General features: G+C 34.1%; 1 protein-coding gene across 13 annotated transcripts in view; it reads left to right on the top strand.

Moving 5' to 3' along the window:
* The window catches only part of HELZ (helicase with zinc finger), a 108164-nt gene that overhangs the window by 35076 nt on the left and 49926 nt on the right, over positions 1–23162 (top strand). For 10 of the 13 annotated variants that reach the window (XM_036450756.2, XM_036450759.2, XM_036450752.2 and 7 more), the window contains 6 exons: positions 5199–5466; positions 7827–8160; positions 9169–9299; positions 14746–14925; positions 15464–15568; positions 20300–20478. In XM_036450756.2, the coding sequence (XP_036306649.1) occupies positions 5199–5466; positions 7827–8160; positions 9169–9299; positions 14746–14925; positions 15464–15568; positions 20300–20478 (1197 nt within the window). The remainder of the gene's footprint in view (positions 1–5198; positions 5467–7826; positions 8161–9168; positions 9300–14745; positions 14926–15463; positions 15569–20299; positions 20479–23162) is intronic. The other 3 variants (XM_036450758.2, XM_036450760.2, XM_045586295.1) reach the window with 3 other exon arrangements.

Raw genomic sequence — 23162 nt, 5'->3', positions numbered from 1 at the left:
TTGACCTGTGACCTCCTGGTTCATGGGTAGACAGAGTCACTGAGCCCCACCAGCCAGGCCGCCTATGTCATTTTAAACAAGGTTTTACTTCTATCTAGTTAAGGAAAATAATTGAGAAAAGTTAAATATTTTATTGAACTAATTTGGGTATATTGAAACAGTTTCACGTAATGAAATTTGTTTTTCAAGGACAGGAAAAGCAAATTTACAGGAGAACAGTGCAAAATGTGCAAACTATATTTCACTGGAGGCCTGATGCATAGCGTTTGTACAAGGGGCTCTGCCCCGTAGCTCTGGTTGCCTCGGCCCCTCGCAGCCCCGGCTTCATCTGGAATGTCTTCTGGACTGTCAGTCTGCTGTTTGGTCTAATTCGCATATTAGCCCTTTATTTTATAAGATGATATGAGATTTTAATATTATAAAAAGGAAAACTTAAATCTAGTTTTAGACAAGCTGGGTGACGTTAGGTTGATTATTTTGTCATTGCTTAAATTAGCTGACCCGGTTGTACTAATGTTCTTTGTCAGGTATCTTTTAAATTCTTTTTTAAAAAAATCTTCATTGTTGAACCTATTACATATGCCACCTTTCCCCCACTCACTTTTATGCTGTTAAAATTGATGTCATTGAATATCTTGATGTTTTTTGTTAAATTCTTAAATTTTTCATTGTGTGACTATATTTGTTTCAGTGTGACTGTGTACAGAGTCCCAACAGAATTTTTGAGAAATGAAAGTAGGACATAAACAACAATATTTGTTTCCTGCACCTATCTTAGTACTAGTTAGTGTTTTTTGATTAGTATAGCAGAATGCTTGTCAGCAAAAAAATAATTGAGGGCAAATGTTTTATTTATGTGAAATCACAATTTTATAAAACATTCTGAAATAGTTAAAATGTAAAGTGGGAGTCTTTCATTTTTATCTTTTCCTGCAATTTTTTTGTGTGGATAACATTCAGAGGCATTGAGAGCAAAGAACTTCTTTGTTAAATTGGTGACAGTGTAACTGACAGTCTGGCTGATTTCACCTCTAGCCTCAACCAGTTCATTATTTGATTTTCCTTGGCCTAGAATTCCGAGAAAAGTGTTATTCTATGTACAAACTGGCCAAAAGGCAGTTGTGCATTGGAGAATTGAATTATGTCTGAGCTTTATCATGTTTTTATGCCATTTTGATAACATTATAAATTATATCACAATATAATTTGGTTTTACGCACACAGAAATGCAGTGATGGTGTGAAACAAGAATTTGGTGTGAATAGGAAATATTTCTATCACTTCTTCCACTTGATTGGCTATTCATTGTTTAAGCTTTTGTCCTTAAATTAATGCTGGGAATGTATATTTCTCTTTTATAAAGTTATAAATTTGGGCCTTGGTAGGTCATTTATTTATTAGCTTGATGTTTCCAAAACTGTGTTCCACAGAAATTAATAGGGGTATACACATTAATAATAAATAGAGTTTAATGTCCAAATACATTTGGAAATGGTGCATGCTTTATTTTCCTCTTAGAAATTCACAGTGCTCTTCAGTAATTAAGGGCTCAGAGTCTGTCAAACTGATTTGACCATGGAACTTAGTTATATTCATTTATTACTCCTTGAAACTTAAAATTAAGTTACATAGCAGACATTTCTTTTTTTAAATACATTTTTATTGATTTCAGGAGGAAGGGAGAGGGAGAGAGAGATAGAAACATCAATGATGAGAGAGAATTATTGGTTGGCTGGCTCCTACACCCCCCACACCAGGGATTGAGCCCACAGTCTGGGTATGTGCCCTGACAGGAAATCCAACTGTGACTTCCTGGTTCATAGGTCAACTCTCAACCACTGAGCCATGCTAGTCACACAGCAGACATTTCTAATTTATTGCTCATTATTGAGCTAAAAAAGTCTCCTTGCTTTAGGTGATTATAATTTGAACTGGGAAAATACTCCACAGTTTTTTTTATTTGTCTTTTACACCAAGCATCCAAACCTTTTTTGTTTGCAGGTCAGAATGAATTTACCCCCTCTAGTCTTTTGGTAATTCTATAAAGTGGGAAATATGAATAACTTTAACTTTATTTTTTTCAGTGTTTCCCCTTGTTGATACAATTCGGGTTCAGAAAAAAATACAGTATCTTCTCAAATAATTTTTTTTGGATTAAAGATGTGCCTCTCAAAAATGTGTGGTATAAAACATCTACAAAAGAAGGAAGTTAGTGAGTTTTCCCCTTTCTTAGAAAACTGCATTTATGCCTTCGACAATTTTGAGTTGATGGAAAACTTTTGCTGGGCAAAATTGGTTTGGAATTCTGCTTTGACTGTCTCTGAAAGCTACCTGTTGAAGATTAATTCTTATATTTAAATTTGGAAATTTAGTATCACACATTTTTCTCCTTTGTGTCTAGCAGTGTATGTTAATACTAACATTAAAATTAGTATGACCTACAAATGATCTTCAACTGCCAAATTTAGTTGCTAAATTAAGAACATATTATGTAATATTTAATATGATGTGATCAGAAAGTAATATTGTAGAAAAATAGATTTAAAAATTGTATATTTGTCATTAAAAGATAAATATAACTGAGTGGAAGCATGTAAAATGTATAAAAATACTCCTATGCTATTACTTTCATATTTTAATTTAAAAAATATATATTTTATTGATTTTTTACAGAGAGGAAGGGAGGAGAGAGAGAGAGAGCTAGAAACATCGATGAAAGAGAGACATCGACCAGCTGCCTCTTGCACACCCCACACCAGGGATGTGCCCGCAACCAATGTACATGCCCTTGACCAGAGTTGAACCTGGGACCCTCCAGTCTGCAGACCGACGCTCTATCCACTGAGCCAAATCAGTTTTGGCATGTTTTAATTTTTTATTAGCTTTGCAAAGAGATTGAAAACAGGGACAGACAACATGGAAAAACTCAGAAGTGTTTATCTTCTGTGTATCAGTTTTGGTGAAAAGAGTTATGTTGAAATGGATAGCAGAAATGGTAGTTTGGGATTTTTTGGATTTTAGTTTATTGTTAATTTGGGCAGTCAAGACCTGTAAAGCCAGACAAAACTGTTTTCTAAGGATGAGTGTGTTACCTAATTTTGGAATTGGGAAACATTTCATCTCATTCTTTTAAAGTCCTAGATAAATATAGCTGTTTTGAGCAAATTCCATATTTAACATGCATTTATTGCATGCTTATTTTGTGCTGGCCCTTGTGCTGAGTCTGTAGAACACTGGTTTTTTTCCTCCTTCCTTTCTTCTTATCCACTCTCCAGGTCCTGTTAAAGATATTTTCAAGTCTGCTCTGTACTACATACTGCAAGACAAAACAAACCAACCCTTTGGACGCGCTATTAGAATAATAACTATGAGGCTGAACTGAGAGCTGTTGTCAGTAATCAGAGGGCAAGGGACGTTGGGAAGCATATCTTGTGCCAGTCTAGTTCTCCAATTCTATTTTTGTTGTTAATCTCACCCAAGGATATTTTTTTCTTTGATTTTTAGAGAGAGTGGAAGGGAGGGGGAGAGACACACAGAGAGAAAGATTGATGTGAGAGAGACCCATTAATTGGTTGCCTCTCACACATGCCTTGACCAGGACCAGGGATTAAGCCTGCAACCGAGGTACATGCCCTTGACTAGGAATTGAACCCATGACCCTTCAGTTCATGGGCCAACACTCTAACCAGTGAGCAAACCTCCTAGGGCTACACTGTATTCTTAAAGTAAGTAAAGAAAATGTTATTAGGGAAATCATAAGAAAAAAATAATATATAGTACTTATTAGAAAAAAAATCTATGTATAAGTGGATCTGACCCTTGTTGTTCAGGGTCAGCTGTTTTTGTGAAGCTATTGCAAAATAGACCATCATTGTCTCATCCAGAGTATTTTAAAATGCAAATGTTTAATGAGCAGACCATCTTTAGAGCTTAATGATTATAGTTGCATTTGAGAAATAATAAAACTGGTATATAGTAGTAAAATGCCTTTTCAAGGAGCAAAGTTTAGAGCGATTACTGTTTTTTTTAAAATTACATTTTTATTTTTAAATTGGGCCTTTACATTGTAATCATTCTTAAGATACTAGAATAAGCTACTTTCTAATATTGAGAAATTTCTCTTGGTTATGGCTACATGTTTATAATTTATATGTAACATTTAATGTAGCAAAATCTCTTATTAAGCAAAACATGGCCATTAGATGCCTTTTACTCTCATGTCAAAGATAGCACACGATAACTTGTCTTTGTACTTCGGAGGCTAACTCTAATCTCTGTTTAATTTTTTTGTTATTTTCTCCCTAAAACTTTAACTTGAGTTGTGAAATCATCTTTCCAGTTACGTTAGATGAAAACAGAATCTCTGCCTGATAAGTCAGTTAAGGAACCTTTCTTTTGGTTAAGCTTCACATTGACAGGTGTATGTATGTTCCATCTAACAGAAAAGTAACGTGCTTGCTCTGCAGACAGACTGAGGCTACCCAGGGCTCAGGATCTGTTACAACATAATTCACCCTGTGCTGGTATTCAGCAGGGTGGAACAGTCATTCATTTTGATATTGTGCCCTACTTACAGTATAATATAACTGAGGCCAAGCTGGATTTAAAAAAAAAAAAAAGACACTTGAATGGTATATCATATTTCATTTTAATGTGGAATTATTGGTGTTTTCCATGAATGTTTTCTAAAAGAGTTTTGTTTGTTGTAAGTTGACTTTCAGAGTTTCACTCTGTTTTACCACACAAGAAGAGATTTAACCTTTCACAGTGTTCTGATCTTCTCTTTCTATAATGGGACAGGTATTGATTGGAGGAGGAGAAAAGTGATTATCACCTGGTAGATTTTTGTCTTATGAGGAATTTATCATATCTTCTTCCTAGGTCAGATTTCTCTTGACTGGAGAATTAAATTCTAAATGTTAATCTGTATTTTTAAGTTGTTAATAACACTTTCTAAATGACCTAGTCTTGTGTTAAAAAAGATGTTTTCTATATGGATTCCTATTATATTATTTTGTTAAGATAGACAAAAAATATTTCTGATGTGGGGAAAATACTCTGTCAAATGGGTTTTTATTGTTCTGTTTTTAAGAATTGGAGCTTTAGCATATAAAATTCTCTTACTAAAAGTACAGGGCATTATTTGGTAATTTTAATGTTGTGCATTTATAAGAATATATGGTTTTGTTTCCATTTAGATCTTGAGTACCTGATGCATGCAAAACAACAGCTAGTAACCACAGCTAAGCGTTGGGATTCTTCTTCTAAGACTATTGTAGAGTTTGAACCTAATGAAACTACTGATTTGGAGAAGAGCCTTCTTATCAGATACCAAATTCCTCTCTCTGCTGACCAGCTGTTTACCCAGTCTGTTTTAGACAAGTCATTGACCAAGACCAACTATCAGTCACGGTTGCATGACCTTCTTTATATTGAGGAGATAGCTCAGTATAAAGAAGTAAGCAAGTAAGTTACATTAGAAACACTTATTTTTGGTTATTTACCCTTTGGATGTTATTTTTCATTTTGAAAATGGAGGTGTTTCTATGTGAAGACAGATAGGGAAATAAATGGTTGTTATTCAGTGGCTGTTATTTATCATAGTAGCTGTATATGAGTTTCTTGAAGCAAGAACTGTGTCTTGCCCATCCTGGTAGCCCTAGTGTTTTGTACATAGTTCATTTCCACACGACTCTGCCAGGTGCTGGGAGTCTAAACATGTGGTCCCAGCTCTTTAGGAGGTTTCTGTTCATGGTAGCCAGGGCAAGTACTCAGTGAATATTTGTTTAGTAAATGTACAAAAACTGAAAGAGACTACATATTTTGAAAAGGAATTTTAAGAATGAAATGATTTAAATCTTCAAGAAAACTACTTGATAATAATAAAGTACCTTTATAGCAGTTTATAAATGCTTTAACATATTTTACATTTTATCCATATCCCATAGATTAAGACTAAGTGTTATAAATGAAAAACTTATTTGAATCATTATAGAAAAGATAATCTGAGAAATGAAAGTTTGAGTGAAGGAAAATGTTAATGAAATAGTTGTTGTATTTGGAGTAGCATTCTGCTTTTTAATAAAATGGAACAAACCTTAAAAATTGAACCACAATTATGAGGCACAAACACATTTTTATAAGTAGTTTTCCCTTCAAATATACCTTAACCAAGCTGCCTTAATCCCCTTCCCCCATTTTAGTGGAATTTATTGGTGTGACTGTTTAATAAAATTACATGGGTCCCAAGGTGTCTTATCAATATCTTATCATTAATATTAATAGATATTGAATACTCAGGGATATATTCAGAAAAGGAAAAGTGAAAACTTAAAACATACTTTGTGTTACTTTATGGTTTAAATATGATCTAACTTTTGAAAAGTATTTCATTCAAATTAAATACATGTAATATTTACAAAATTAGAATATTTATAGTTTTCATTACTCTAAGACTTTCAATTGTGGCCTGTTGATGGTCCCTTAAAGGACATTTGTTTCTATAGACAGTTCTAATGAAATGGTCAGTTATCAAATAGCAAGGACAGTGGCTTGTATCATATGCATTATTCACATTATTAATATGCATGTATTTTATTTATATTATTGTAGTTTCTTTTTCCTTGAGAAAGGAACACTATGATAAGTCATAAATATTGGGATGAGACAGAGCTTACAAGCTTACAGGAATCTTTTTGTTTTTTTAAATGTTTTTTTATTGATTTTAGAGAGGAACAAAGAGGGGGAAAGAGAGAGAAAGGAACACCAATGATGAGATCAGCTTCCTCCTGCACGCCCCCCCCCACTGGGGAACGAGCCTGCAACCCGAGCATGTGCTCTGACCGGAAATCGAACCGTGACCTGCAGGTTCATGGGTTGATGCTCAACCACAGAGCCCCACTGGGTGGATGATAGGAATCTTAAGAAATCATTTTGGAATACCATACCAGAAATTTAGAAAATATTATAAATTAATTTATGTTTGTTTAATATTTTATTAAAGTTTACAAATTATTTCATATACATTACTTTAGAACTTATAACTAAACATTAGTAAGCTTATGGATTATTGATTTTAAGTAGAAATTTATCTAAATGAACCCTACAATTTTATGGAGGTCAGATTCTGATCAAGAAATTAAGTAGATGAGAATTTACTACAAGAGCATCTTGGAATAGCTTCAAGCCACTTGAAGAGAAGCCTAAAAATATCTGCAATACAAAATGAGCACTGGTGGCGAACAGCGCTTGTGTATTTCTGGAGGGCTGTTTGGCAGTTTATAATAAGGGTCTTTAGAAAGGTTGAACTTTGCCTTGATGTAGCCATGAATGGGAATTTATTTTGGATGATATTAACAGAGAAATGTTATTCATTGAAAGAGAAATTTATGTTAGAATTTTTTGGTAAAATCCACTGGAGAACATCAGTTTAATGAAAGTCCATTGAGTTTTCATGCAGTGCCTTTCCTTCTGGTTCTAGGTGATTGTAAAGGCTTATTTGTCCCAATGGTGTGGTCAACACTTTTATGTAATATTTCATTTTATTAAAAAAATCATACTTAGCTTCATTTTAAATATTCATACTTTAAAAGTTGTGTGTATTCAACATGACTTAATACGTGTCTGGTTACTGAATGAGAGTTAATTTATTAAAAAGAAAAGTTTTCTTTGTTTCCAGCTTGGATAAAAGTGAGACAGTATGTAGTTTGTAACCCAGTAGAGTTTTAATTTTTTGAATGTTTATATTTGATTTATTTTGTATTACTCCTCTAGTTTTAAAGTTTTTGATGTAGAATATTCAAACTCGTTTTCCACTTCTGATTTAGGTTCAATCTTAAAGTGCAGTTGCAGATTCTGGCAAGCTTCATGCTCACTGGAGTTTCTGGAGGTGCAAAGTATGCTCAGAATGGACAGCTTTTTGGTCGCTTTAAGCTTACTGAAACACTTTCTGAAGATACTTTGGCTGGACGGCTTGTGATGACCAAAGTCAATGCTGTTTATTTATTACCAGTCCCTAAAGAGAATTTAGTACAGACCCAGGGAACCAAAGAGAAGGTTTATGAAGCTACTATTGAAGAAAAAACAAAAGAATATATATTTTTAAGGATATCCAGGGAATGCTGTGAAGAACTTAATCTTCGGCCTGACTGTGACACACAGGTATGTTTCAAGTGTGGCAGCAGTCTCTTTATCAGCTGACACTCTTCTGGTTTGGTTTTCCTCCTTCTGCCATAACCCAAAGTGATATACTAATGGGTGGAGAATTGAACCTCTGGTAACTCTCAGAGAAAAGCAATTCTCTTTAATCTAAGTAATATCTGAAATGTTCCAGATTTATACAAGGTAAAGTTTTCTGATTAGAGTTTAAAATCAGCGCTGGAAGAACAGATAGAAGCCAAGTTACACCCTGGGACAGTTCTCATCTGAAGATGTATCTGCTCCTGTTCTCTCTATCTTTGGATTTTTTGTTGAACTGTGTATTCAGGTGCCATATTTAACTGGAAAGCTAATGTTTTTTTCTTTTTAACCATAAGATAATGAATATTACCAGGGTGAATGGAAAGCTTGGCTTCTTCTATTGCCGGGGAAACCCAAGCCTCTCTCAAGTGCTCTCTGTGGCTGCAGCCATCTTGGCTGGGGTTAATTTACATACTTGCTCTGATTGGCTGGTGGGCATGGGTGGTGGGCGTGGTTTGAACGGAGTGATGGTTAATTTGCAAGTTACTCTTTTATGTGGTAGGATATAATATCTTATAAAATAAAAGCCTAATATGCAAATCAACCAAATGGCGAAACAACTGGTGAAACGACTGGTGGTTATGATGTGCACTGACCACCAGGGGGAAGACACTTAACACAGGAGCTGCCCCCAGCCCACATGACCCAGGCCTGTCAAGGCTGATGTCAGCACTCCCCCACCACCCCTACCCCTGGCTGATCGCCCTGCTGGTTGCCTTGCAGATCAGCCCTGATTGCTGGCCAGGCCTACAAACTCTACCCATGCATCGATTTCTTGCATCAGGCTTCTAGTTAGAATATAATTGTACTTTAAAAGAATCTCTAAAATTGGTTCCCTTAAAAGATTATTTTCACAAAATATTCTAGTGAGCTGCAAGTGTTGATGTTTACTTTCATGCTTAAAAAATTATTTTTAATCTTATGTTTCAGGTTGAACTTCAGTTTCAGTTAAATCGATTACCCCTCTGTGAAATGCATTATGCACTAGACAGGATCAAGGACAATGGGGTTTTATTTCCAGACATCACTATGACTCCAACCATACCTTGGAGTCCCAACAGGTACAAAAAGGAGATATCTCATTAAAGGATGTTATGCTAATGTTAAATTAAATGTCTGTGCCAGATAACTCAGGCATACCTTTGTAAGAAAGTTTCTCTCGCCCTAGCTGGTTTGGCTCAAGGAATAGACAGTCAGTCTGAGGACTGAAGGATCCCAGGTTCGATTCCAGTCAAGGGCACATGCCCGGGTTGTGGGATCAATTTCCAGTGGGGGGTGTGCAGGTAGCAGCCAATCAATGATTCTCTCTCATCTATCATTGATGTCTCTATCTCTCCCTCTCCCTTCCTCTCTAAAATCAATAAAAACATTTTTTTAAAAAAGTTTCTCTGTATTCTTCAGAAGCCATTTTATTAGTTGGAAAATGAGAGTAAAAGAATTCAACATTTGAAGTCCATCATCTGTTTACTTTTCCTCAGTATCTAAATGAGTTCTATTACTTTTCTCCACAGTCTTTATAGGATAACAGGCAATTTAGCAATAGTGTGAGTAGTTGAATGGGAAAATTAGAGCCTTTCTATAGTGTTTAAAGTAACTTCAAATAATTTTTGAATATTGAAGACATTTTTGTAATTTTGCAAAATGAAGACTGTCATAGAAGATATCACTTCAGAAACCATTCTCAAGTTAATGGTTGTGTAAATATTTTCCTGCTTAGATTCTATTTGGCACTTCTTTACATAGTGTAATTAAATATGATACTTCTACTTTGCTTCCAGAATAACAGCGGTGATGCCTGTGTGACCACATCCTTCTTTCCGTCCTTTTCACGGGGTTTTATCCTCGCGGCCCCTGCTCCTCTCAGCTCACTCCAGCTTTTGCTCTTTTTTAAATCTCAGTTGCTCTACACAGGAGAAATTTATTTATCACTTGTCAATGCAATCACGGTAGGGTGGTTCTCCCATCTCTGATGGGGGCTCTGGTATCTTTAGTAAGTGGTTTCCAACCACCTTGGGTGTTGGTTGGCACCCAGCTGGCAGACAGGGGAAGAAAGCACAAAGCATCATATAGGAAATTTTATGTGCCAGGCCTAGAGGTGGCATATATTCTCCTCACATTTTATTTCTTCTGGTCCTAAAAATAGAACAAAACAAAATATGCCTTTCAATCCAAAAACTAAATAATTTGTTCCTTGTTTACTTACCCTAACTATTCTATCCCCATTTTTATTTTTATTGCTCCATTTCTTGAGCAGGAATAGTCGACATATTTCCAGTATTCTTTACTCATTCTGTAATTTCAGTTTTTTACTTCCTCACTCTCCTGAAATTAATCATTGATCTACTCATTGTAGAAATTCAGTGACACCTGCCCAGGTCTCATTTGATTCATCATCTCTGCAACCTTCCCTTTCTTCCTATCCTTACAGCCCAGGTTTTATTTAGAGCTGGACTATTTCAATCCTTTCTAGTTGGTCTTTTGTCCTGCCGTCTTTGTCTCTGTTCTCTGGGGCCAGCTCTCAGATTTCTTTTAGAGTGAGTTTAGTAAAATAATAATTTTATTTCCCTTCTTACATATCTTTGTAGGTTTCTCTTGATATGTATATAAAGTCTGAGCAGCTGGTACTAAACTCTATTATGTGCTTTTGAACATTTATCTTCTCAGTTTCTTTTCCTTTTTTCTACTTGAAACCCTCTTTTTCTTTCTAAATCCCCTAATTTGTCCTACACTTATTTGCCTTTGTATCTTTCTTTTTTTAACTATGTTTTTATTGATTTTAGAGAGAGGAAGAAGGAGGGATAGAGAGATAAAAACATCAATGAGAGAGAAACATCGATCAGCTGCCTCTGCACACCCCAACTGGGGATCGAGCCTGCCGCCCAGGTATGTGTCCTGACTGGGAATCGAACCATGACCTCCTGGTTCATATGTTGATGTTCAACTACTGAGCCACACTGGCCAGTACTTAATCATTTTTAAGTGTTTAGTTCAGTGATGTTAAGTATACCCACATTGTTGTGCAGTCAATCTGCAGAACTTTTTCATCTTGCAGAATTGAAACTTAATACCCATTTAACTCCACATTTCCCCCTCCCCACTCCTATCTTCTCATCTGTAAGTGATCTTCTCTCCCTGAAGTAATCTGTGCTAAATGTTGATCTGTTGAATTTTTTTTCAAAGATTTAGTCCATCTCAAATGCTCTCTCCATCAAGTAGATAAATCTTATCCTTTCATTTCATTATTTGAACAAATATTTATAGAGTGCCTAGTATGTGCTAAGTACAGTTAATTTTGTGTTTTCAAGCATAATTTATCTCAAATTAATATTCGTTAATTTTTTACATGTCAACTATTCTCATTAGATTCTGAACTTTTAAAAAAATTATTAAAAAATTTCAATTATAGTTGAAATTCATTATTATATTTGTTTCAGGTATACCATTGTTACACATTTGTATAACTCATGAAGTGATTCCCCACTTCCCCCCCCAAAGTCTAGTACCCACTGAGTTTTTTAAAGGAAGGGACCACATCTTATTTTTGAATCTGCAGCAGGGCCTTGCACATTGTTAATATATGACACATTTAAATTAGTAAGAATTTAAAGTTTAAAGAAATATTAGGGTTTCAAATGTGAGGTTATGCCAGTATTATTAGGCATTTACTGTATATGCTCACTTCTGAAAATTATATATGACAATGTATTCAATACCCCTGACTGCAAGTATTAACTGTAAAAGTTAATTAAGAAAATGTCAAGTGGCAGAAAACTTTTAAGTAGGAAGAGAGTCCATAGCACTATTATTACAAAAAGTAATTGAAAGATATCTGGGTCTGGGGACATACTGAGAAACCACTAGCCATTTAAAAATTTTCCTAGAATAAGCTAGACATAGAGAAATTATTCTTGGGCAGATGGTATATAAATTAATTATAACAGTGCATTAGACCAGGATAAAAAAATAATTTAGAATTAATTTGGTTCAGGGGATAAAATAACACTTTTTAAATTCAGAATAAACTTGAGGAGACTTTATATTGTTTTAAATTGTGAAAATCAGAGATGACTCTTATCAGCATGTATATTGTAAATCTTCCCTTTATTTAATAGGTGGCACAATAAAGACGATTTGTTCTATTCAGAGTTGACCAACATTGTTAAAATTTCTGATCTGCTTTGAAGCATTTATTTACACTGAAACAATTGATAAGTAGAATGGGCTATATAAATAAGTATTTTAGAATTATATCCATAAATCTGTCATTTAATCTCATATAAATATATTATTAATGAAGAGATATTAAGCTATATAAATAAATATTTTAGAATTATACCCATAAATCTCATATATCTATCTATCTTATTAATGAAGAGATATTAGGCTCTATAAATAAATACTTTAGAATTATACTCATAAATCTGTCATTTAATCTCATAGCCTAATATCTCTTCATTAATAAGATAATTAAAATCCCTAAATTTGAAAGATTAGAGGTTGATTTTAAAACTTTTTGTTTTTTGAAGTGTACTGGTCAACTTATATCTCATTTTTTTGAAAGCCTTAGAAAATACTATAATAATGGAAGCACTTATTGCTCAATTATTTTTCTAAACAGGTTGTATGCGTTATCTCATTTGATCTTTAAAATAACCATCTGATGCAAGTATGCTATCTCCATGTAAAGACAAAGGAACAGTGGGGTCAGGTATCACAGAATCACAGTAACTCAGGTATTGACCTACCTGTGGCATCAACATGTAGAGAAAGAGGCCCAGAGGTAGGTGGTCCAGAGTTAGTGCAGGAGACGGAGTGCCACCAAGGACCACGGTTCTCCTTTACACAACATACTGGTTTTCTTCTTGACGCCTGTTGCTTCACGAATACGAGATGGCTGCTGCAGTTTTATTTGCCACGAGCTCATTTCCGCCAGGTGAAGGAGGAAGGCAAAGTAGCAGAAAGGGCTTGCTTCTAGTGAGGCTTTGTTTTTGTTGTTGTTTTTGTTTTATTGGGTGCAGAAGCTCTTCTGAAGAAGAACTTCTATATCTCATTGACCAGCATTGGGTCTCCTGCAGAGGAGGCTGGGAAATGAAGTAGTTAGCTATCTAGCTGCAATAGAGGAAAGGCAGAAAGGCTGCTATGGTGTGGGGATAACCATTCCACAGTATTTGCCATGTATACTAGATCTGTACTTAGCAATCACTAAAGCAGCTTCTCCTTTTAGAAGATGAAACATTGCCCGGGACTGGCAGAATTATGAGGAAATAAGTTGGTTAATGCTTAACTATGTGGAGTAAAATGCTTGAGCTTTAGTGACTGGCTAATAGGAAATTGAGTGCCAGTGGTCAGAGTCTTTTTGTTTTTTATCCAGAAAGGTTTAAATTTCAGAAAAATAAGTAATGGAATGCTTAAATGGCCAATGTTTATTTTCTAAAATTTTACATTTTTAGGAGAATTTTGTTTGTTTGAAATGATCTATTACAATAATTTTTAAAAAACGGTGTTAAGAAGATTTCCCATAAATAACTAGCCTCTGATTTAAGTAGAGTACAGATTCACAGAGGGAATTTTCACTACACCATGTCCTCCCATTTCAGGCTTATATTGTAGGCACTTTGCACATCTTCTAAGTCTCTTTACACACCCTTCCTATTTTGGTTCACATCACTATCATTTTTACCATACTTGTTGCGATATTTAGTATTTTAATTTTAGTTATGGGAAAGAATGCTGTTGGTTCTCCACTTGGTTTGATCCCTCTCAGCATCTGCTGTCCATTTAAGTCTTCAAAACTTAGCCAAGTCATAGAAGGGACACTAGGAAGCTGGATCTCATTACAGCAGCCATTTGTGCTGCCATGACAGGTGTTCTCTATCCTGAAAAATAAGACATGTATAATATTTGTGCGCGTGAAAATACTAGAGAACATTTTATGTTGTTCAGCCTTTTAAAAAACTGCTGTTTTATGAATTAAGAACTTCATAAAAGTTTGATATCTCTTAACTAGGAACATACAGGTTTTTTCTTTTCTCCTTATTTTAAATGTTACTAAGAGATCTTTGGCTTGGAATTTGGAAATCAGTTAGTTTCTCTTTTGCATTTTATTTGCTGTGCAAAGAAACTACTACTTCACTATTACCAGAAAAAAAGGTTATTTGATGCTTTTATGTCACAGAGAGTATCTATATTCTAAAGACATTGTCATTACTATACAGACTTGGCAGAAACTAGACTAATAGCGTGTGATGTCTTTAGGTTACTTATCTTTTTGCACTTGGAATAGGACAACATAACTAAAGTGACTTTTGATCAACATAGTAAAATTGGGTAATTTTCTAAGAAATAATTTTAGCATAAGCATTGATTTTTATAGATGCTATGTCATTTCAGTATTTTTTTTATTTCCGTAGTTTTAATGGTTCAGTGAAATTCAGGATACTTGTATGTTGTGTTCTGTTTATTAGTAAGATGTCCTTAATTAAAGTAACTTAAAATTTTATTTTCTAGACAATGGGATGAACAGTTGGATCCTCGACTAAATGCAAAACAGAAAGAAGCTGTTCTGGCCATTACAACCCCACTTTCAATACAGCTGCCTCCTGTTCTTATCATTGGACCCTATGGGACAGGCAAAACCTTCACGCTAGCTCAGGCTGTAAAGCACATACTCCAGCAACAGGAGACGAGGTGAGATGGTGAGGGGTGTGCTCCGATCTCATTTCTAGGACACAGCCTTTGTCCTTGTTCGGAATTTAAAGTGAGGGCTAGCAAGAACATTTTCTTCCAGATTGTAAACGTTTTAAAAAATACAAAAGAGAAAAAGACCTACACTCAAATCCCCAAACACTAAAATTTGAATTCTCTAAAAACATATTATTTTAAAAATTGACAACATAGAGAATGATAGCTTTATAATAACCAGCAAAACCCCAAGTCTGCTAAAGAATTTGATTATGTTAGAACCAAAGAATTGGATTTTTAAAAAGTAATTTTATATGTTAGATCTTGTATTTTTAGGGGACTTGTCTCTGTGATAGCATAAAGAGTAATACAATTTGCTTAAGAGCATTATTCAATAATATGATAAAGGTTACTGAATAGGTTGAGGGAAATGTATAATGTTAAGATGGCCACTGCTTTTTTTTATTTTTATTTTGTTTTGGTATTATACTGCTTGAATAGTTTTGTGTTTTATCATTCTTTTTATTTGCACCATTTATTTCAGCAGGATTCTCATTTGCACCCATTCTAATAGTGCTGCTGATCTCTACATAAAGGATTATTTACATCCCTATGTAGAAGCAGGCAATCCCCAGGCAAGACCTCTCAGGTATTTTTTAAGGCTTATTATGTATCTGTATCACACTTTATTATTCTTAAGAAAAGGTGTCTGTAAAGGTTTTAGTAACTTTGAGAATACCAAAATCTTTAACTCTGCATTGGCATTTGGAGGTAATGCCTTTTGAAGAAACCATTTAAAATTAAAGAAAAATTGAAAAATATTTGACTGTTCACATCTTAAACCTTAAGAAAAAGACATCCTTTTTTAAGTTTGGTATGTAAAATTGTTGTTATAGTCTGAGCTGATTTTGATGTATACCTCTAAAAGCTACTATGATGAAGTATCATAAATATGATTTACAATAAAATGTAATTAAAATTCTAGCATATTTTGTATGGCAGAGTAGTCATGCATGATAGTACTTTATGGAAATAAGATTTTGACTGTGATCATGCAGGTAATTCATAAAAGCTACATATTAGAGAAGCATGAAATACTGAAGTGATTTCTGCAACAAATTGTAATTAACTGGTATTTATAACTTTTGTCATTTACAAGACAGTGTCCAAGAAAATTTTAGGTTCATATAGAAAGGTCCTTCCAGTGTATATGGAGATGAAAGTACTTAAATATATATAGGATTGTGGGGGAACAAAATCCTTTTCTTCAGAAAACAATAAAGAATCATTAGATGGTTTATTATACCATTTGCTTTCATTGTTATACGAATTAATGTTTAGTTTGCCATTTTATAAACTAATATATCATGTCCTTGTTGTTTGACTACAATTATTGTTTAAAAATTAATTTCTAACCACACTTTTGAATCATAATTCACTAACTTTTTATTTGTTGAGCCTAGGCATGGAAAAAATGAGATTTTGCTATTTCTTTACTATTCATAACACAAACCATTTGAATGATTTTACAGTTACATTAAAAAGAACAAATGAGAAAAAAGTGGCATGGTCTGTGAACACAACAATTTATATCATATTTTGATTTCACCCTTGGAAATTAGAGCAGAAATTATTATTTTCAATATAATTCAGTTGTGTTTAATAAGAAAACATCACATGTATATAATCACTATAAATGAAAATGTGGCATTTGCCAGTGGCTAAATTTGTCAATAGCTAGTTTGCTTCAGATTCTAATCTTTTTTAGCTCATAAGAGAAAATTGGATAGCTAGTAGCATTTTTGCTATGAGTGCACTTATTTAATGGAGATGCTTGTTTGCTTTGTTGTTGGCAGAGTGTGCATGTGTGTTTATCTTTATGTTATGTGGGAACCATAGCAATCTCAGTTATCGTGGTCTACTTGGCTTGGAAATAATGAGTAAAAACTTCTCACATGTTGGTCAGCCTAGCTTAAATCATTTGACATTTGGGGCAGTTGAACTGTTGTTGATAAACATTAAAATCCATCATTTGACTATCATTATGCTTAGCTTTCCCTTGTAAAATTATTCTCTGTTGGTGGTTATGATTTAAAATATAGTGCATCTAAATATGTACAATAAGTTATGTTTCATTAGGGTACACATGTAGTTGTAATGGCCCCGATTCAGAAATTTGCCATCTAAGCAGAAAATTATCACCTCTCCACAAATCTCAGGAGTGGTTCAGTCAAGATGGAAAAATATTTAAGTACACTTAAACACAAATTTTATGTTACTTCATTTTACTAATGGAATAAAATAAGAAAAGACTTGAATTCTCCAGGTATTTTTTTTTTTTAAATGTGGCCCTACATTTTCACAATAGTTTTTCTCTCATGAATGTATTTCATATGAGAATTAATGCATTGAAATGTTAGGATTTATTAGCACCATCAATTACTCAGTTTTATTTATAATTTTCATAATGGACAATAACTTGAGAGGTATGGGAGATGGGATAGAGAAAATTAGAATGGCTGAGCACTCTGGGGAGATGAGCTTTATCTAAATTGTCCCAGAATGCAGGGGAAAGAAAACAAAAATGCATAAAGTGTCTGCATATGACCTTGAAGATGTGGTGTCTCTATGGAGTAGGACTGATGAGGCGTTTGCTTTTTTCACAGTATAGTTTAGAGCAGGCTTGGTAAATGTGATAAAGTGTGAAAATACTCATGAACATTAAATAGTTAATGCAGTAATATGTTTAAATATGCATCCTTACAGTTAAAATGCATAAAATTCTATTAGTTGCCAGGAGTCACTGTTAAAATATTGGGGCTGGAGGTTGTAGAAACCATTTTAGATTACATTTAGTTTCAGTTTTTACTTCTTACTTTCTTAGAATTAGATTGTAAAGTGGGGTAGAAAGGAAAACACAATTCTGTTCTATGTATGGTTCTGAAGATCGGAATCTGGCACTGGCATAGTTATCACTCAGTGGATGGAGATTATGGGGAAAGTGTGCATTTACTGCTTTTGGGCAAATAGAAGCTATTTGTCTTATATATATTTTTAAAGAAGCAGATTTTCTTTTGGGATCAGGTCTTTCTCATTCTGTAGTATCTTAAAGTGATAACTTTTTTTGGGAAGTTATTAATATGAATTTAATATATGAATAAAACTTCAGTGAATTAAAAATAAAATTTTAATTCACTGAAGTTTTATTATAGGAAACTGCCTATTTAATATAGGTATCAAATACTTTATGTGGGATGTGTGAATGGTTAGTTTCTAGAGATAAGTAAATTACTTGGTACATTTTATACTATGAGCCTGAAAGTGTCACTTGCAACTATCAATTCTCCAATTTTGGAAAATATTCTTGAATGTGTTTTAAATAATCTTATAGACAGAGTCTCCTTTAAATGTTGCACAAAATGAAAGTACCAAGAAAATATTTAAATCTTTTTGAAGCCAGCACTAGAATATTGTATTTTTAAGGCAAGATAAACCTAATGATCAAACTTTGTATTCTTACCAGCTTCAACATGAGGTAGTTTTCTAAGGTGATGACCAAAAAGTTAGTAGAGTAACAGAGAGACTTAAACTTCAATTTCTGTATTTTCTTTGAAAAAGAAACAGTGCTTGGAGTTAGATTTAATGAATAATTTGAAAAATCACTTCGATTTTACATGAAATGTTTAAGAAAATATGAAAAATATTGAAAAGAATAAAGAGGAAAATAAAAAATGTAATTTCATCAGCTGTAGATAAATACTACTAACATTTTAGAGTTTAATTTCTAGTAATTTATATGTTTACATACATATACTTTAATGTAATCATAATTTACAAGTGATTTTTTTAGGAAGCTGGTAAAATGAGATTTTTTATACATTTTAAAGTAAATTCTGCTTTGCTGATCTGATTAACATTTTTTAAACTAACACTTAAAACGTTTAAAATTTTTGCATCTTTAAGAAATGATATTGGTTTTTTAGGGACATTTGTTAAATACCTTCTTTTTTTTTGCTTTGCTTAAAAGAGGAAGTATTTCATGGAGGGTTACAATCCATTTTAGAAGATCATGAGATTAGTTTTTGTGCATTTTATATTTGAGCTGCCTGTGAATATCTTAGAGGAGACAAATCCTATATAATAAAAGCTTAATAGGATAAGTGTCCGGTCATCTGTTCATCCAAAGTGTAATATGCTAATGATATGCTAAGGTTGCTCAACCACTCATTATGATGTGCACTGATCACCAGGGGGTAGACACCAGTAGGTTAGCTTACTGCTGGGGTCTGGTGATTGGGACTGAGTGAGGTGGGCCGGATTCACCTTGGAACCATCCCATGGTACCTCTCTGGCTGGCCAATTTCCCACGTCCCTCCCCAGTTCTGATTATGCACCGGTGGGGTCCCTCAGCCTGGCTTGTGCCCTCTTGCAATCCGGGACCTCTCGGGGGATGTCGGAGAGCTGGTTTTGGCCAATCCCACAGGCCAGGCCTAGGTGCATGAATTCATGCACTGAGTCTCTAGTATTGAATAAAGAGTTAGATATACATCCTGGAGCTCAGAGGTGAGGTCTTGGTTGGAGAGAGAAAAATGTGTGAGTCATTAGGTTATTGAAGCCAAGGATCTGGATGAGATTGTTAGGGGGAGAGAACAGAGCTTGAGAAGAAGAGAGAACCAAGACTAAGACTTGAGGATGCCGACCTTGGAGAGGGAGAAAAAAAGCAGCGGAAGGTTGAGTCATAGAAGCTGAGGGAAGACAGTGTTTCAAGGAGGGTGAGTGGGTGGATAGATAGAAAGGTTGTTTTTGTACCATCTTAGTAACCTATTGCATGCAGCCTACTAATATTTTTCTTTTGCAATTAATGGAAGAGATACTATTTTTAAAGATTTTCTGATTGTCCAAATTTATTTTGATTTTTAAATTTCTAGAACATTAGGGGTTGATTTAAATAAAAATATATTCTAAAGTGAAATACAGTTAACTTTTTAATTTCTGTTGTATGTATGTAATTCTGTTGTAAATTTAGTATTTTTTATAAGAATTTTCTAGGAAAAAAGTAATTCCCAAATGGGCAATGCTTTGAACTAAAATTGGATGCTTATGAAATTGTTTTCATGTCATTCTGTTTGTAAGATAAATCTGAATACGAAAATTATTAGATGTTTATTTTATAGTAGTGCATATTCTTTCTGTTTGAATCTTTTTTGGTAGGGGGAAGTCACAGTTGTACATGAAATTCTAATCCAGTAGAGTGTTAATGGTTATCAAATTTGCTAATTTCCAGATATTGTAGGCTTAAATAATAACGTCATTATTTTGATAATCAAATACTGGTAAGAACTTAATAAATACAAATAAGAAATACTATCTTCTTTTATAGGGTATATTTCAGAAATCGCTGGGTGAAGACTGTTCACCCAGTTGTGCATCAGTACTGTTTGATCTCAAGCGCACATTCCACCTTTCAGATGCCACAGAAAGAAGATGTTCTTAAGCACCGAGTGGTGGTGGTTACGTTGAATACTTCCCAGTACCTCTGTCAGCTGGACCTTGAACCTGGTATGCTGACTCAAGACACAGATAGGGGGTTTCCCAATGCCTGGGTTCTGCATCAGTCTAGCCCAGGGGCTGGCAAACTGGCCTGTTGTCTGTTGTTGTAAATAAAATTTTATTGGATGGAGCATAGCCATGCCTAATTATTTACCTATTTATTACCTATAGATGCTTTTGTGCTACAGCAGCTTAGTTAAATAGTTGCAGAACAGGTTGTCTGGCCAAGAAAACCTAAAATATATATTGGTTTGTGTTTTTTTTTACAAAAAAAAAAATTGTCAACCCCTAGTTTAGACATTTTAATGATGGCTATTCTATTAATTCTCTAATTGATCAGATGGTATTTATTTACTATTGATTATGTGAAAAATTCAAATTTGGACAATATTGGTGTTTTTTACAGTTTCTCAAGTTTTTGCTTTAAAATACTTTTGTTTAGTGTAGACACAACAATGATCATGATTTGTTTTTTTACATACTATTGAGATTATTATAGGACAGGAGCTATATAAAATTAAACTGATGTTATGCAAAGTACAGATATAAGGTGACAAGAAATTCTGATAAATATGGCAGAACTTAACCATCAAAATATGGTATCACTTTAAATAAGTTGCTTTGGAAGAATATTCATATATTGCTGCCATATTATAATTGTTGGCATGGCTCAACATTTTTTTGTTCTCTCCTTTTGGAATTGCTTTCAGAGCCAGTGACCAATTCTTTTGACCATCCTGGCAGGTAGAGACTATTCTGTTCATCTGGTATTCCTGGCCCAGGGCATAGAAACGCGGAGGCCTTTGATAAACCTCTTTTTATCTCAAAAATGAATGGTGGCCAACTTTCTTTTTTTGAAGGTAGATTTAATTTTAGAAAAGCTTCAAAATGTTTCTGAGAAATGTAAGTCTTTCTGAGACTGGTAAATAAGGTAGGCAGGTGATCAAACTGAGCAATACCATTAGTGGTAAAAAAAAAAAAAAAAAAAAAAAGTGAAAAAGACGTGCCTCTCAGTAATGAGACTTATTTCCTTGTGCATGCAGCTCATAGCTGGCTGGTGAGGGCAGTTACAAAAGCAGAGTTTCAAAAATGTTTTGAACAGTGACTGCATCATTGGAATGAGTTATATTTCCTCCCAACTGACTTCTTTGAATGGAACAACACTTATTTGAAATGTAAATTTTGGTATGTTTATTTAACAATCAGTCTCATTACTTTATGGTTATACTCTGCATATTTGCCATACAGATTAAATACCCAAACTTCCTAAACAGTCTAGTTTTGTGTGAAGGAGTAAAGAATGGCTTTGAGGAGCGAGAGTATAGAAGAATACTTAGTAGACATCAACTATGCTTTGTTCTGGGTGTTTAATTCTCATATTAACCCTGAGGAGTGTTATTTTACAGATAAGAAAACTAAGACTCAGGCTAAATTAGTTTAATTCAAGTTCCTTTATTAGCTTAAGCAATAGGTATAATAATTTAATGATTTAGTTCCTGATTCAAACCTAGCTCTATTTAATTATAATATTGTTTAATGAAAACAGTAGGTATTTTTCACTAGTCTCAGTGTTTCCCTCCAATTTAATTCTGTGTTTATATAATCAACATCCTTAATTAGTCTTGTGGAACAAGAAGCACAATTCTTTCAACAGGGAGAAAAATGCATGTGTCCATATCTTGCTTGGGCCACTGTGGGTTATTAGTATTTGTATTGTCAGCCTTAGCTGTTTGTTTAAATGGATGATTTTGAGAGTTACTGTTGCATTAGAGAGTTGTATGAACAGATTGTTTGGAATTTGTTGACATTTATACAAATAGGGATGGAAGTAGAGGCTAGGTTCTTGGGCCAACTCACAGTGGCTGATAACTCAGAGTTTTATCTCATCATTCTGTTGAGAAGTTACTTTGTGTTCTTTACTATGTTAGTAAAAAGAGGGTCCCCTCTCGACCTCATTGAGTTGGCAGTAGGGGACAGCTTTTTCCTTCTCAACATTGGGACAGCAAGGAGATTTTTGCCTCTTTCCCCCCTTTTAGAGGAAAAGAGACTCTTCCTCCTTTCTGCACACAGATTTCTGTGCCCCAGTGTGAGTGGCAGTAGCAACCAAGTCGGAGGATGCCTTCTACTGTAGGTGTTTGCATCTGGGGGACTTGTGATAATATACTTTTTGACACTTGTTATTAGTCCCCCCCTCCCCCAGGCATATTTTCATTGTAGGGTCTTAGATTAAAAAACATATATATAGTGTATCTATACAGAGTGGGGCAAAAGTATACTTATAGTTGTATGTATAGAAAATAATACAATAATTAATAATACAAGAATAAATTGCTTTGCATATTTACAACCATAAACCTACTTTTGCCTCTACACACACTAAATCTAATCAAATTAGTGAATAAGCTAATAGATAATCTTAAGATTTTAAAATTAAATTATAACTCTTATTTATGTTAGACTTTGAGTGTGATTTTCTTTATTTTAATGTCTGATGTGCATATCTAGGTTGAAGTTACTTACGCATTACCATTGTTTTATTTTTGATGTTTCACCGAATACATAGTGAAAGGACTAGGGCCCTTAGTGTTTAGCTGCCAGCCCCACTTTTTGGTGAAGAGCTGCTATCTGGTATTTTAAATATCTTTAAGTATAGTGATTCAGCTATTAGTATTGGGGGCTTTAGCACCAGATGC

The sequence above is a fragment of the Pipistrellus kuhlii genome, unplaced genomic scaffold (assembly GCF_014108245.1).
Source record: "Pipistrellus kuhlii isolate mPipKuh1 unplaced genomic scaffold, mPipKuh1.p scaffold_m20_p_22, whole genome shotgun sequence".
In the NCBI taxonomy this organism is placed as follows: Eukaryota; Metazoa; Chordata; class Mammalia; order Chiroptera; family Vespertilionidae; genus Pipistrellus; species Pipistrellus kuhlii.
This window is presented reverse-complemented; position numbering and strand designations above follow the sequence as displayed.